The sequence below is a fragment of the Monodon monoceros genome, unplaced genomic scaffold (genome assembly GCF_005190385.1).
Source record: "Monodon monoceros isolate NGI ecotype Baffin Bay Population unplaced genomic scaffold, NGI_Narwhal_1 Super_Scaffold_1, whole genome shotgun sequence".
In the NCBI taxonomy this organism is placed as follows: domain Eukaryota; kingdom Metazoa; phylum Chordata; class Mammalia; order Artiodactyla; family Monodontidae; genus Monodon; species Monodon monoceros.
In genome coordinates, this window is record NW_021703765.1 from 80,338,262 (window position 1) to 80,354,107 (window position 15,846).

General features: G+C 53.3%; 2 protein-coding genes across 6 annotated transcripts in view; one reads left to right on the top strand and one right to left on the bottom strand.

Moving 5' to 3' along the window:
- Positions 1-4,566, bottom strand: part of ABCB9 (ATP binding cassette subfamily B member 9) — a 28,375-nt gene extending 23,809 nt beyond the window's left edge. For 2 of the 4 annotated variants that reach the window (XM_029233172.1, XM_029233143.1), the window contains exon 1: positions 2,155-4,566. The gene's annotated coding sequence lies outside the window, so the exon portion shown is untranslated. Of the gene's footprint in view, positions 1-734; positions 983-2,154 lie in introns of those variants that run through there. The other 2 variants (XM_029233163.1, XM_029233149.1) reach the window with 2 other exon arrangements.
- A 6,153-nt stretch (positions 4,567-10,719) lies between these two features.
- Positions 10,720-15,116, top strand: OGFOD2 (2-oxoglutarate and iron dependent oxygenase domain containing 2). Of its 2 annotated transcripts, XM_029230882.1 has the most exons (7): positions 10,720-11,373; positions 11,800-11,856; positions 12,598-12,711; positions 12,802-12,901; positions 13,566-13,693; positions 13,945-14,199; positions 14,273-14,613. In XM_029230882.1, exons 1-7 carry the CDS (start codon positions 11,242-11,244, stop codon positions 14,534-14,536), a joined length of 1,050 nt encoding a protein of 349 aa, XP_029086715.1. In that variant the 5' UTR covers positions 10,720-11,241; the 3' UTR covers positions 14,537-14,613. The 2 variants fall into 2 exon arrangements, with proteins under 2 accessions (XP_029086715.1, XP_029086724.1); XM_029230891.1 differs by lacking the exon at positions 10,720-11,373 and having other exon boundaries at positions 11,842-11,856; positions 12,018-12,711; positions 14,273-15,116.
- Positions 15,117-15,846: the final 730 nt, after the last annotated feature.

Genomic DNA, 15,846 nt, shown 5'->3' on the forward strand with positions numbered 1-15,846 from the left:
AAGGACAGCAGCAATAGTAACAAGAGCTGACACTTATTGATGTTATCGTGCACCTGGCACTGTTCTGAGTGATTTACATGCATTCATTCCTCACAAGAATCCTATGAGGTATGTTCTATTACCATCCCCATTTTCTGGTGAGAAAATTGAGGCACAGAGAGGTTAAGTAACCTGCCCCAGGTCACACAGCTAGGAAGTGGCACACCTGGGATGTGAACCAAGGCCTTCGAGTTCCAAAATCTGTGCTCTCAACTCCAAAGGCATAATTCTTCAAAACAGCATTTCAGGGGTAGGCAAGACCTTTAATGCTGCTCAGGAGGGTCTGAGATGCAGAGGGGACCCAGGGGCGTGACGGTCCCCAAGCCTAGGCCCTGCTGTCACCACAGCACTTCTAGGAAGACTCAAGTATGTTCCAGAGAAGACAGTTGCTTTGTCAGCAGCTGCCTCTCCAAGGGAAGCCAGGGCTGACTGGGATCAAGGGCAGGGGAGGAGTGAAGGTGGGGACAGGGGAACAGACACCCCTTGCCCAGGCCCTTGTTCCACCCCCAGCCCCGGCTGGGCTGCCAGCGCAGGCTTCTATCTGCTGCAATGCAGAGGCCTCGAGGAGCCAGCAAGTGGGTGAGTGTGAGTCGGAGCCCAGGGAGGGATGCTCTTGGCCGGGTGCCTCACCAGGCCTCCTGGCCAAGCTACTGCCGGCTGCCTGGGCCCCATCAGCCACCTTGGCTGCAACTCACCTCTTGGTGGTACAAGGAGTCCCTTAGCTGCCGGGAAGGAGCTGAGATTCAGAAGTGGGACAGGAGGCAGATCTGCCAGAGAGCAGCCCAGGGGCTTGGCCAGCTCTCCCCATCCCGACTCCCAGTCACCGGGTCAGTCCCTTCCCGACACCCTCCGCTTCGGGTAATGTCATTTGACAACCACCCACATGGGAGCCCCAGCTGTTTATCTTCTTCACTGGAATAAAAGAAAATTTTGCACTCCAGCATCACAGACTATTTGAACCACGTTTTACAGATGGGGAAACTAAGGCCCAGAGAGGGAGGGAGGGAGGCTTGTCTAAGGTCACCCCGTGAGCTGGGGACAGAACAGCAAGAGCACCGGGGTCCCCAGCTTCTAAGTGCTGAGTCCTTCTACTCCAGGCTCTGATGGAGCAGAATCCAACTTGGGTCAGGTTACAGCCCTCAGTGGGGACAGACTACTCTGTTATTTTTAAAGTTACTGAGCAGGAGAGTGAAGGGGACGAGACCACCAGCCAAGACTGGGAGGAGGGGAGGATGGGGGCCAGTGGGCTGGTTGGAGCCATGTCCCAGCACACCATCTACCTGACCTGGAGGACGCAACTGAGCTTGGCCAGGTGGAGCAGGAGGGCAAATCGTGGGCACATGGGTGACGTGTGTGCCCCAAGGGACAAGGACAAGGTGGTGGCCAGAGGTCAGAGCAGGCACTGCCCAGGGCCTGCTGTGCCCAGGAAGACAGGGTCAACTCGCCTTGACCCCAAGAGCTAAGGAATGGCACAGATTAGCAAGTGACCACATCCCCACTGCAGGTCCTGTCAAAGGCTTTTCTTCCCAGTAGAAGAAATGGTGGTTGGGGCATCTCCAGCTGTCAGGTGCACAAAAGGAAAGTCTGGAACGGCCAGGAGATAACAAATAGCAATTATTATCATAACCACAGCAGTTATAGTTTATGGGGTGTTACTAAGTGCCTGACAATGTGCTAAGTGCCTGTCACCTCCCGTCCCAGTTAATCCTCACCACTACTCTGGGACGTTCCCTCGGTTATCATTCCCATTTTACAGATAGGGAAACAGAGGCTTGGGGAAGTCAAATGACCTGAAGAGAATAGGCAAAGGCAGAGCTGAAACCCCACACTTCACTCTCTGGGCCCAGGCTATTCAGGGCTCCCAAGAAAGGGTCCTGAAGGGCCTGGGGGGCCCACGCAGCTCAGCTCTCCCCCAACTTTGGGGGTGAACTTTTCACCCCAAAGCAGTCATCACCCAGCTGACTGGGGCTGGTTCTGTGGGACAGTGTCATTGTGGGGTCTCTGGATGCAGGGCCAGGACTCAGCTGAGTCCACGTTATTCCATCCTGACTCCCACCCTTGCTGAGCCCGCACATCCCACACTGGCACCTGGGGAAGTTGTTTCAGATAACTCACCGCTCTAGGTGAGGCAAACTGGGGAGTCACTGTGGCCTTCCTGCCGTCCTCCTCTTGTCACCTGTCACCTGCCCACCTGAAGCAGGGGAATTGAGGGCAGCCTAACTCCAGGGCAGGGGGAGTCCTGTCAGACCAGCTTAAAGCTGTCTGAATTAACGTCATGTCTGGGGAGGGGGCACCCTGTTTTAACAAAGAACTAGAAATAAGGGAGAGGCCCTTGGGAAGCCTCAGGCCTAACTGCCGGGGTGGATGCAGAGAAGGGTCAGCCAATTGGCCAGCTGGGGGGACTGAGGGGAAGGGGTTTGCCAAGGTCGGCAGGTCCAGGCCTGCTCCCAGGTTTCTGACATAGCCAGCCTCTCAGGATCTGTGGGCAGGCAACGCTGTAGGGTGTGGGGAGCCCTCAGAAGAGGTGCCAGTCCGATCCTGGGGGGAGAACAGCCATCCCAGGATCCACGCCAAAAGGCACCCTCACCATTTTCCAAGAGGTGGCGGCACATGAATGGTTAAAAAAAAAAAAAAAGCAACATTCTCCCTGCGGCGTGGAAAGGATGCTGCAGGGATGGGGGGCTGGGACCTGCGGCTGCGGGTGCTAGGGTACCAGGAGGGGGGGCCAGGAAGTCTCCCACCTTCAACTGAGATGTCTACTCCATCCCCGGGGCAGGGAGAGCCAAATGTCCCTCCAGCCTGTGCCCGGTCTGGCACTTCGACTTGAGAAAGACCCGGGTCGGGGGTCCCGGGCCCCGCACTCTTACCTGTCACCTTACCTGGCACCAGGTGAGCCGTGGGGAGGGGGCGCAGCGGGCTGGGGTCCTCAGGGGCGCGGGCTCCGCGCGGTTCATTGGAGACAGCGCCCGGCGCCCCGCTCGCTCCACCCCTCCCGCTGCTCCTCCGTGCCTCCCGCCCCCGGCTGCTGCGCAGCAGCAAGGTCGGAGCAGAGGGGGGCTGGCACACAGGCCAGCTGACGGGCAGGGCGGGGCCTCCTGGTGGACGGGGCCTTCGTGGGGGCGTGACCACAGCTAGCCACCGCCCACCTGCGACGAGCCCCGCCCTCATCCGCAGGACCAGGCCCTTCCGCTCGGTGCTCCACCCCTGGAGACCTCAGGCCCATTCTGAGCAGAAGGAAGAGGCCACAGCTGCTGGGGGCGCCTGCTCTTTAACCGTCCTTTTCCTCTGGAGGGCCTACCAGCCAGCCTCGGAGGATGGAGGTTAGGATCCTCGTTCCTTCCTTCATTCAACCAATATTTGTTGAAAGGCACCTGCTATGTGCCGTGCACCATTCTAAGCGTTTGCGATGCTACAGGGAACAAAACGAGATCCTTGCCCTTCTGGAGCTGACATTCTAGTGAGGGAGTCAGGCGATACACGTAATGAATAAGTAAATTATACCTGTTGGAAGGGAATACATTTCACGGAGAAAAACCGAGCCAGGGCGGTGGGGCTTGGGAGAGGGAGACAGCTGTATGCACTCAGCGATCGCTGGGTGCTGGGGGCTGGGTGCTGGGGGCTGGGTGTGAAAAAAGACGGAAAACTCCCATCCTTCGCGGGGTGGGGGAGATAGAAAACCAACAAGTAAATAACATAATTTCATGTGGTGCCAAGTATGATTTATTTCCTGTAAAGAAAATAAAACTGGGTGAGGCAATGGAAAGTGCCATGGGGTTTCTTTAGCTGGGAAGGGCTCCCTGAGAGAGGTGAAAGGTGAGAAGGAGGGAGCCATGGAGAGGTTTGGGGGGAGAGCATTCTACATGAAAGGAACTGCCAGTGGAAAGGCTCTGAGGTGGGAACTCACCTGGCATTTGAGGAGCAGAAAAGGGGTCAGTTTGGACTGAACCAAGAGCTGAGGAGAGTAGGTGAAGCCCAGAGGGGCGGCAGGTGAGGCAAGATATACCCCCATCTCTCCAGCCTCCGGTCAGAGGCTAAAAATGCTCTCTGAATGTAAAACAGCCTCTGCTTCTCACATGGGACAGCCTCCTTCAAGGGGAATTTGGCAAAGTGCAGGATTGTAAATGTACTTTTTTTCCCTGACCCAGTAGGAACTGCTTCTATAGATAGACTTGTGGAGGGCGAAGATACTGGTTTGCAGGTAGTCACTGGAGTAGCAAAAGTCTGGAAACAACCTAAATACCCTTCCGTAGGGAACTGGCCAAATAATTACAGAGCATCGCTCAAAAAAATACCCTGTAGCGTGGGGGGAAAAAATCTATGTATCTATCCATACACAAATGTTACCTAAAGGTATGAAATGACCTCCAAAATCTATTGAGTAAAAACAAGGGGGAGAATCAAGCTGAAGTGTGATACTGTTTGTGCAAAAGCAAAAGCAAATATTAATTGTATGTGAAGAAAAGCTCTTGGATGGATTATCCAAAAGCTAGAATGACTCAGGTCTGGGGCCAAATCCAGGCTCTGTCTTTTTTTTTTTTTTTTTTTTTTTTTTTTTGCGGTACGCGGGCCTCTCACTGTGGTGGCCTCTCCCGTTGCGGAGCACAGGCTCCGGACGCGCAGGCTCAGTGGCCGTGGCTCACGGGCCCAGCCGCTCCGCGGCATGTGGGATCTTCCCGGACCGGGGCACGAACCCGTATCCCCTGCATCGGCAGGCGGACTCTTAACCACTGCGCCACCAGGGAAGCCCCAGGCTCTGTCATTTTTGCTGTGTGAAAATAGCCAACACAGTATTGAAGGAGCAAAACAAATTTGGTGTACTGACACTACCCGACTTCAAGACATATTATATAAAGCTGCAGTAATCAGGACAGTGTGGTGTTGACAAAAGAACAAATAGATCAATGGGACAGAATAGAGAGCCCAGAAATAGAACCATATAAATACAGGCAACTGATCTCCGACAAAGGAGTAAAGGCCATACAGTGGAGAAAAGACAAATGGTGCTTTGCAACAAATGGTGCTGAAACAACTGGACATACACGTGCAAAAAATACATATATATATTGACACAGACCTTACACCTTTCACAAAAGTTAACTCAAGATGGATCATAGACCTAAATGTAAAACACAAAACTATAAAACTCCTACAAGATAACCTAGGAGAAAATCTAGATTTTCTTGGGCATGGAGATGATTTTTTAGATGTAATACTAAAGGCATGATCCATGAAAGAAAGAATTGATAAGCTAGACTTCATTAAAGTTAAAAACTTCCACTCTGTGAAAGATATTGTCAAGGGAATGAGAAGATAAGCCACAGACTGGGAGAAAATATATCTGATAAACGACTGTTATCCAAAATATACAAAGAACTCTTAAAGCCCAACAATAAGAAAGCAAATAACCTGATTTAAAAAGAGGGAAAAGACCTGAACAGACACCTCACCAAATGAAATATACAGATGAAAAATAAACGTGAAAAGATGCTCAACGTAATTTGTCATTAGAAAATTGCAAATTAAAACAACAATAAGGTACTATTACATACCTAATAGAATGGCCAAAATCCAAAACACTGACAACACCAAATGCTGACGAAGATGTGGAGAAACAGGAACTCTCTTTCATTGCTGGTGGGAATGCAAAACAGCACAGTTACTTTGGAAGACAGTTTGGCGGCTTCTGATGAAACTAAACATACTTCTACCATACGATGCAGCAATCATGCTCCTTTGTATTTACCCAAACGAGTTGAAAACTTATGGCCACACAAAAACCTGCACATAGATGTCTATAGCAGCTTTATTCATAATTGCCAAAACTTGGAAGCAACCAAGATGTCCTTCAGTAGGTGAATGGATAAAATGGTAATTCAGACAATGGAATATTACTCAGTGCTAAGACTAAATGAATTACCAAGCCATAAAAAAGACATGGAAGAAACATAAATGCATATTACTAAGGGAGAGAAGCCAATCGGAAAAGGCTACACACTGTATGATTCCAACTATATCATATTCTGGAAAAGATAAAACTATGCAGACGGTAAAAGGATCAGTGGTTGCCAGGGGTTAAGGGAGGATGGGGGGATGAACAGGCAGAGAGTAGAGGATTTTCAGGGCAGTGAAACTATTCTGTATGATACCGTAATGGTAGATATATGGCCCTAAACATTGTCAAAAACCATAGAATATACAACTCCAAGAGTGAACCCTAATGTGAACTATGCACTTTGGGTGATAATGATGCATCAGTGTGACACTCGATTGTAACAAATGTACCATCTGATGTGGGATGTTTGTAGTGGGGGAGGCTCTGTGTGGGAGGGGGGCAGGGAGCACGCGGTAAATCTCTGTACTTTCCTCTCCATTTTGCTATGAACCTAAAACTGTTCTAAAGAATAAAGTCTATTAAAAAATTGGTTAAATGGCCAATTTTATGTTATGTATGTTTTAACCACAATAAAAATTGTTCATAGCAGCTTCATTCATGACATCACCAAACCGGAAACAATGCAAATGTCCATCAACTGCAGAATGACTCAGTGAATGGTGGCATGGTCACCAGGTGGAATACTATGCAGCCATGAAAAGGGACGAGCCACTGCTATACATAATGACACAGATGAATCTTAAAAACATAACAATGGGCTTCCCTGATGGCGCAGTGGTTAAGAATCCGCCTGCCAGTGCACGGGACATGGGTTCGAGCCCTGGTCCGGGATTCCCACATGCCGCAGAGCCCGCGTGCCACAACTATTGAAGCCTGCGCACGTAGAGCCCGTGCTCCACAACAAGAGAAGCCACCGCAATGAGAAGCCTGCGCACCTCAATGAAGAGTGGCCCCCACTCGCCGCAACTAGAGAAAGCCCACGTGCAGCAACGAAGACCCAACACAGCCAATAAATAAATAAATTAATTAATTTAAAAAAAGAGAACATAATGCTGGGGGTTGGGGAGGATAAATTAGGAGTTTGGGATTAGCAGATACAAACTACTATATATAAAAGAGATAAACAAGGGAACTAGATTCAATATCCTGTAATAAACCATAAAGGAAAAAAGTATGAAAAAGCATACATACAAATGAAAAACAATGTATATTATATATGTACGTATAACTGAACACCAAAAGCTGACACATTGTAAATCAACTATACTTCAATTAAAAAAAAAAAGAACATAATGCTGAGTGAAAGAAGTGGTATACAAAATAATACATGATTTTATTTTTTTATTATTATTTTTTTCATATGATTTTATTTGTATCAAATTCAAGAACAGGCAAGACTGATCTTTGCTCTTAGAAGTCAGAATAGTGTCTACCCTCAGCAGGTGGCTAGTGACTGATGGGGAGGGACACGGATGGGGGCTTCTGCAGGGCTGGGATGTTCTGTTTTGGGATCTGGGTGCTGTCTAGTTTGTGAAAATTCACCAAACTGTACACTTATGATTTGTGCCCATTTGTGCATGTGTGCTGTCAATTCAAAAGAACATGTATAGACACATGTATACATATATATACACGTACATACCATACATATATACATATACATACACGTACACACACACGCACACACACACATCACTCTGGAATCCAAAGGATGGGTGTTCTAATTCTGGTTCTGCACTCACAAGGTTTATGACCCTAGACAGGCCCCTGTACTTCACTGAGCCTCTGTTTCCTCATCCGTAAAATAGGGATAATAATACCTCACAAGGTCAACAAAAGGACGTCAGTGCTGGCAACGAGCATACTGATTCGGTGCTTACTACTAATATTCTGGCTGCTGTTCCCTTTGGTGACCAAGCCCAGGCTGGGGCAGGGTGGGGCTGGGACTCTGTTTCCAAGGAAGAAATGGGGCATGGGGAGGGCCAGTCTAAACTGAGGAGCAGGAAATGGTTATCTTGCAAAAACTACTGTAAAAGGAGAACACTAGCCAGGGAGCCGGGGTGTGCACGTGTGTGTGTTGCGGGGGAAGCTGCTGGGGTCCAGCCTGCGTGGTGGCTGCCTGGGGAGCTGGTCTCCCCTGGGCCTCCTGGGGAAGGAAGGCCCTTAGGAGTGGGATGAACGCAGAGCTGGGGAAATGGATCCTTTCCTGGAGAGCAGGGCCCTTCACTATCGCTGGGCAATCAAGATGACTGTAAAACTTTAATCACCTTCTCAGGCCACACAGCTCTGGGCTGGGGAGCTGGGTCCTTGAGGGGGGAAGCAGGTCCTCAACCGTCATTCTCCTCCCTGGGGAAGCCTGGTAGCTTCAGGAGGCTTGGGCTAGGCCCCAGGATCTCCGCGGCCCAGTGACCTGGATTTCACACCTGAGGAGGGGAGGGGGCACTGAGAGACCTGGCTGCACCTTCAGGAACAACCCAGCAGAGTCAGACTTGGGTTCCATTCCAGACTCCACCATGTATGAGCTGTGTGACCTTGGTGGGTCATTCAAGCCATCTGAACCTTGTTTTCCACATCTGTAAAATGGGGATAGTTCCTACCGCATAGGGTTTGTTGTGAGGACTAAACAGCTTCCCTTTGCAAACAGAGTAAAATCCAAAATGTTCCCAGTGGCCTACTAAGCCCAATGATTTGGTCTCAATACCACCTGGCCTCCTTCCCTATGATTTGCCCTCTTGTATGCTTTTCGCTGTTCTCCAAGCATGCCAAGCTCAGCCCACTGCAGGGCCTTTGCCCCTTCAGTCTCCCTGTCTAGAACCCTTTCCTGCAGATCTTGCTGCAGGAGTTAGAGCTCAGCTGAAATGTCACTCTTCAGGAGGCCTTCCCTGGCCACCGTGTCCGAAGCAGCCGCCTCCAGGCACTCGCCGTCTCATCAGCCTAGTGCCTTCCCAGCACTTACAACTGAACGAGGATAACCTGATCTCGTACTGGTCTCCTTGCTTGTTCCTGTCTCCCCCACTAGACTGAAAGCTTCAGAAGGCAGGGATCTTGTCCGTCACTCAAAACACACTTGCACACACTCACATGCACTCCTTCCACACTCCCAGACAGGAGGGTCTCGCTGCCCCTGCCCAGCCAGTGTGAAAACCAATCAGGCTGTTGTGCAGGCTCTGTCCAGAGAGCAGGGGCCCTCTTCCGGCCCCTCAAGGTGCTGGAGGGGAGACTTCGCTGGCTCAAGCCTTGGTCCCCCGAATGTGCTGATGGAGACAGCTGGGAGGACGGCCTGGCACTGCACTACAGGGCCTGGAGGTTTCCCATCTTCCTTCTGGGGTCCTGGGGCTTCAGCAGGAGCAAGGGGTGGGCCGCGGAGCCCTGAAGAAGACAGGAACAGGGGCTGTGTTGCCTGTGTGTGTGTGTGTGTGTGTGTGTGACTGTGTGTGGGATGTGAGTGTGGGTGAGTACTTTTGTGAGGGTGTGCATGTGTGTGAGATATTGGGTGTATGAATAGGAGTGTGCGACTGTGACCGTATGTGGAATGTTGTGTGTGTTCAAGCGAGGGTGTGTGTTGATGGTATGTGTGAGGGTGTGAGCACATGTGTAATTGTGTGTGAATGTGTTAGCATGTGTGAGCATGTAAGGCTGTGTTTGAGTGTGTGTGTGACTGTGGATGTGAGTGTGTAAGCATGAACCTGTGTCTATACATGGGGAAAGGAAAGCAGAGTTATCAAGAAAATGCCAACAAGGGAATTCCCTGGCGGTCCAGTGGTTAGGTCTCGGTGCTTCCACTGCAGGGGGCATGGGCTTGACCCCTGGTTGGGGAACAAAGATCCTGCAAGCCACACGGTGCGACCAAAATATATATATATATATATATATATATATATATATATATATTTATATATAAAGAAGAAAGAAAGAGACAGAGAGAGGAAGGAAGGGAGAGAGGGAGGGAGGGAGGGAGGGAGGGAGGAAGGAAGGAAATGCCAACAAGCCCAAAGAGAAAAGTCAACATCCCTCAAAATCCCACCACTCAGAGTATTCCTATTGTGGTGAACAGGGAACTCAGACAGCAGACTGTTGGGTTCAAACCCCATACGTGTCCCTTACTGGAGAGTGACAGGGGGCAAGTCACTGCACCTCTCTGGGCCTCAGGTTCCCCCGTCTGTAACACGGTGATATAACAGTACCTAGCTCAAAGGTTTGCTGTAAGGATGAAAGGAGATAAGGTGGGTGGTAGATGTGTTAGCTCAGGTCCAGTAGAGAGGAGCCTCGGTCAACAGCTGTCATCTGCAGTCACCTGTTGATCTAGGGTAAGGGCCAGAGTCTTAAAGCCCCAGAGTCTTCCTCCCCACCCCCATCCCTGTATCACGCTGAGCCATGGAGGTAACTCTAAGGCAGGGGACAGGGGTCATTTCCAGGGGTCAAGACTTCCTCCCCAGCTGCACGCCTTAGTTCTGCCAGCTCAATAGGATTGACATCCAAGCTGCTTCTCGGGGCTTTGCAGAGCGGGGTCTTGGGGATGCATGGCGGACCATGACGGGGTTCCCAAGGTATGGCTTGCGTGTGCTGTGATGGGTCTCCCCGAGGATGGAGGGCACGCTCTGTAAGACAAACATACTCAGCTCACACTGCGGCTGTACAGAACTTGAACCTGGTTGCGCTGGGTGCGGCCACCGACCGACCACGCCCTATTCACACCTGAATCCGTCGGGAGCACCACCGGAAGTCTCACCGGACTGAGCGTTTTCGTGGGGACACTCACTGGGGCGATCCGCGGCGAACCCTGAGACTGTGGCGTTAGCAACGGGAGCGCCGGGCAAGGACCCGGGATAAATGCTAAACCCAAGCTCAGACGCACAAAACTGGAGAGCAGTTGGAGGGAACGAGGTCAGACCCTAGAGCTCTGTCCTCGTGGCGTTCGCTGGTTCTTCAAAACCTCCGAGCAGAAAAGGGAGGCAGCATTTAAGCAGAGGGTCTTGAGATTCCGAGTCCCTACTTCTCCACGTCCTGTGAAGGTGTGACTCAGTTCACCTATCTGTAAAGTCGACGATTAATTCCCGCCTCGTGGATGGAGAAACTCTGAAGCAGAACGACAAAGAAGGTCGCGTGCTCCCAGCGGAGGCTGCCAGCCCCAACCCGGCCGGGAGCATCTTCCAGCACCGCAGACCGTTTTCTGGGGCGGAGTCTTCGTTCTTTTCCGCACTTGGGAATTTAAAACGGACCCTTGGCCGCTGGTTCCAGACCGCCTCGGCTGGGGGCGTATCCGGAAGTGCCCCTACGGAAGCCGGCGGGTCCGCGCGCGGCACCTCACCATGGGGACCGCGGCGGCTCCGCGGCGCTTCTGCCGCTGCGCCTGCTTCTGCTCCGAGAACTTGTACGTGGCGCGCTACGGCCTGCACGTGCGCTTCCGGAGCGAGCAGCAGCTGCGCCAGGACTACGGCCCCGTGAGTGGCCTCTATTGGCTCTGCGGGGAAATGGGCGGGGAGGGGTGGCGGAGGGGTCGTTTGCTTTGCCTTTGGTGCGCTCAGATCTGACGACAAGAATGACCTAACCTTTAGGTACCTCATTGTTTTCAACCTTAAATGGGGATAATGGTATCTTTAGTGAGATTGTCGTGAGGAATGAATGAATGAACGTACATGCAAAATGCTCAGAGCAGGGCCTGGCTCAGAGTACTCTGTCAGTGTTATCACCAAGAGCAGCTGGGAACCCTGCTCTGTGCTCAACGTGCTTATCGCATTCCATCCTTACAATGATCCTGTGAGATCGGATCATCTCCATTTCAAGGAGAAACTGAGGCTCAGAGACGTTTAAGTGACTTAAACGTCCCAAGGTCACACCGTCGCACTCACTGGCCTTTCTGCTCCCAGATCCTGCGCAGCCGAGGCTGTGTCAGCCCCAAGGACTTCCAGCAGCTGTTGGGAGAGGTAACAACTCCCCGCCCGCCCTCGATTGCTCCCTCCGCACCCAGCCTGGCCTTTCCTCTTTAGATTTGCATCAGCAGTTTGAGAAGTCTCCCAGCCTCAGGCCTGCCAGTGTCAGATCCTTAGACCTCCCCTTTCCCCCCTCCTGTCCTCACTCACCACAGCACCTGGGTCCTGGCAGCAGAAAAAGAGAAAGCAGGAGCAACGCCAAGTTGTCTGCCTCCTGCCCTCTTGAGATACTCGGGCTCCGGGGAGGAGTCACTTGCCCAAGGTTTCACAGCAGGTGGAGTGGAGGTCCCACCCAGGGCCACCTGGCTCCTGGCTCTTCAACCCTCCCCCACGCCACTTCTGCGGCTGCTGCTTGTCTCCCACCCGGGGGTTAAGTGTCGGGAAGCTTCCCAGGACAGCCCGCCGCAGCCTCTGGAACACAAGCTTTGACCGGGACTCTGTTTCCCCTCCTTGAGTGGGCCCAGCTGGTTGAGGAGCAGCGAGGGGTCTCATCCCAGCCAGGCTCAGGCTGGTGCAGCCCTGAGTGGGATGGGCCCCCTTCTGGAAGGATGCCCCTTCAGCTAACAGCTTAGCACCTGCCATTTACCCTGGTAGAGTCAGGAGCACAGGGAGACCTTGCTCCCAGCCCTGGTCATGCCCTGGGCTTCCTGAGCCTCAGTTTCCTCATCTGCACAGTGGCCTCGGGGGGGGGGATGGGAGGCCCCAACCTCATACCCAGGCCCTGTGTAACCCCAGCTTGAGAAGGAGGTGGAGCGGCGGCAGCGGCTGGGGCAGGAGTCGGCCGCCAGGAAAGCCCTCATTGCGAGCTCCTACCACCCAGCGCGGCCCGATGTCTACAGCTCACTGCAGGTACCTGGCAGGGGGCAGGGTACTGGAAGGAGACGGAGGCATCCGGGCCTGTGGGCTGTCTGCCCCACGGCTTGTGTGCTCTGCCCGCAGGATGTGGCTCTGGCCCCCGAGTTTCTGGCCGCAGCTGAGTACAGCACATCGCCAGGTGCAGACCTCCAGGGCCTTCTCCAGCGGCTGGAGACAGTTTCGGGTGAGGTCTTGGCCCATCGCCTTGCAGCACTGGGGGTGGGAGACTGAGGTCCCTCCACCCACCATATCTGCCTCCAAAAATCAAACCAGCAGGACTGAGAAGGGCTGGTGGGACAGACCCATCAGGAACAGGGCATCTGTATCCACTCACTCACTTATCCAACAGTTATTCAGTGCCTTGCATCAGACACGCTCAAATAGGGGTGACTGAAGAGGTTAACAAAGGGACAGTTGAGACAAGTGTGGGCTAAGGAATCAGCAAGGGATGGGGAGGGCCCCACCCCAGGGCTAGCAACGGGGGTGGGGTTGGGGGTAGGGAGCCGTTCCCATCCCAAGACCTGAAGGAGTGGGCAAGAATGAGGTTTCTTGAACCTGCCAGGACTTGGAACTGTGGGAGAGGGCTCGCCAGATGGGGTGCACATCTGAATTTGGAGGCTAGACCTCAGGGCAGGGTGAGGCTTCAGGGATGAGTGGGGGGCCCAAGAATAGGGCTCCCCTGCCGCACGTTATGTCATTTAATCATCACAAGAGCCCTGAGAGGTGAGTACTCACGTCATCCCCATTGTACAGATGAGGAAACTGAGGCTGGGGGAAGTGAAAAGTTTATGGGTAGATTGAAACCCACACCGGAGCTCCCGGCCAACCGACTGTCCCTCCCTCCACAGAGGAGAAGCGTATCTACCGGCTGCCGGTGTTCACAGCGTCGTTCTGCCAGGCCCTGCTGGAAGAGCTGGACCACTTCGAGCAGTCAGACATGCCCAAGGGAAGACCCAACACCATGAACAACTATGGGGTGGGTGAGGCTCCACCCGGTGGGCCCGAGGAGGTGGGGACATTGTCTGGTGAGATGTATCCCCAGCGCTGCAGACGTTCTCCAAGCCTCGGTTTCCCCATCTGTAAAATGAGATCACAGCAGGATTATTATGAAGTTAAGCACGTTGATGTCTGCAAAGCACTTAACAGTGTCCTTAGTAAGGGACTCCCCCAGGGACCCAGGGTGAGGCCCTACCAGTTTACCCACTGACCCTGGGATCCCCCTCCCAGGTGCTGCTACACGAGCTGGGCCTGGATGAGCCACTGGTGACGCCACTGAGGGAGCGCTTCCTGCAGCCGCTGATGGCCCTGCTGTACCCAGAGTACAGGGGCTGGCTGGACACCCACCGCGCCTTTGTGGTCAAATACGCACCAGGCCAGGATCGCGAGCTGGGCTGCCACTACGATAACGCCGAGCTCACCCTCAACGTGGCCCTGGGCAAGGCCTTCACGGGGGGTGCTCTCTACTTTGGGGACCTCTTCCAGGTTAGTGTGTGTGACCTGTGGGGCAGGGCTGGGGCCACTGAGAGTGCCCAGGCCTAAGCCCCGCTGTCCACAGGCGCCTTCGGCCCTGGCCAACCCCCTGGAGGTAGAGCACGTGGTGGGCCAGGGCATCCTGCACCGTGGGGGCCAGCTGCACGGGGCCCGGCCCCTGGGCACTGGTGAGCGTTGGAACCTGGTCGTCTGGCTCCGCGCCTCTGCTGTGCGCAACCGCCTCTGCCCCATGTGCTGCCGCAAGCCCGACCTGGTGGATGATGAAGGCTTCGGCGACGGCTTCACCCGCGAGGAGCCCGCCACGGTGGATGTGTGTGCACTGACTTGAGCCTGGCTGGGGCCAGTGTGGCGGGGTGAGGGGCGGAAATAAACACCCTGCAGCCCTCAGCACATCTTGGTTCAAAAGGACACACGAGCTTCTGGGTCATTCTTTGAGCAGACACGTTGGCTTAGGTCGGGTTTGTTAGAACCAGAGCCTGAGACAAGGATTCCTGTGCAGGTGGTTTAAGGAGGGGATACTCTTGGGAGAAGAGGGAGCAGGACAGAGCAGGAAGGAACTGGGCCAAGATGGTTTGAAATGGCATCCAGCCTCAGCCCCATCACACGGGGTTCTCTCTGGAGCATAAATCATACCACAGTTTGCCTTCCACATCAGATATTAGCTATAGGGTGTTTTGGGGTAGGGAGGGGGTGAGTAACTTCCCAGACATCCATCTCCAGGGCAAGGTGATTCCCAGCAGCCCAGGGAATCTTCAAGAGAAGAGTACAGGTGTGAGGGACTTCCCTGGTGGTCCAGTGGTTAAGAATCTGCCTTCCAATGCAGGGGACGTGGGTTCAATCCCTGGTCAGGGAACTAAGATCCCACATGCCGCGGGGCAACTAAGCCCGTGCACCTCAACTAGAGAGTCCATGCGCCACAGCAAAGGGCCCACGTGCCGCAACTAAGACCCGATGCAGCCAAAAATAAATACATAAAATAAAAAATAAATAAATGTTAAAAAAAGAGTACAAGGCTTCTCTGGTGGCGCAGTGGTTGGGAGTCCGCCTGCCGATGCAGGGGACACGGGTTCATGCCCCGGTCTGGGAAGATCCCACATGCCGCGGAGCGGCTGGGCCCGTGAGCCATGGCCGCTGAGCCTGCGCGTCCGGAGCCTGTGCTCCGCCAACGGGAGAGGCCACAACAGTGAGAGGCCCGCGTACCGCAAAAAAAAAAAAAAAAAGAGTACAGGTGTGAGGTGTCAGCAGAAGACACCACCCTGGGAGTGGGAGTGAGCGCCCCGTCACTAAAGGGGACTTAGATGGGCTGCCAACAGCATCTTCTGGACCGTGTGGAGGGGTTACTGCAGAGGGATTAAAAGCAAGGACTTGGAGCCAGACCTCTTGGGTTTGAATTCTGATTCGGCCGCTTCCAGCTGTGACTGTGGGTAAGCCACATGATTCTCCACGCCTTTGTTTCCTCCTCTGGAAAGTACTCGTGTCCTAGAGGTGTTGTGGAGATCAAGTGACTTCCCGTTTATACAGTGATTTTGTGCCTTTTTTTTTTTTTTGCGGTACGCGGGCCTCTCACTGCTGTGGCCTCTCCCGTTGCGGAGCACAGGCTCCAGACGCGCAGGCTCAGCGGGCCCAGCCGCTCCGCGG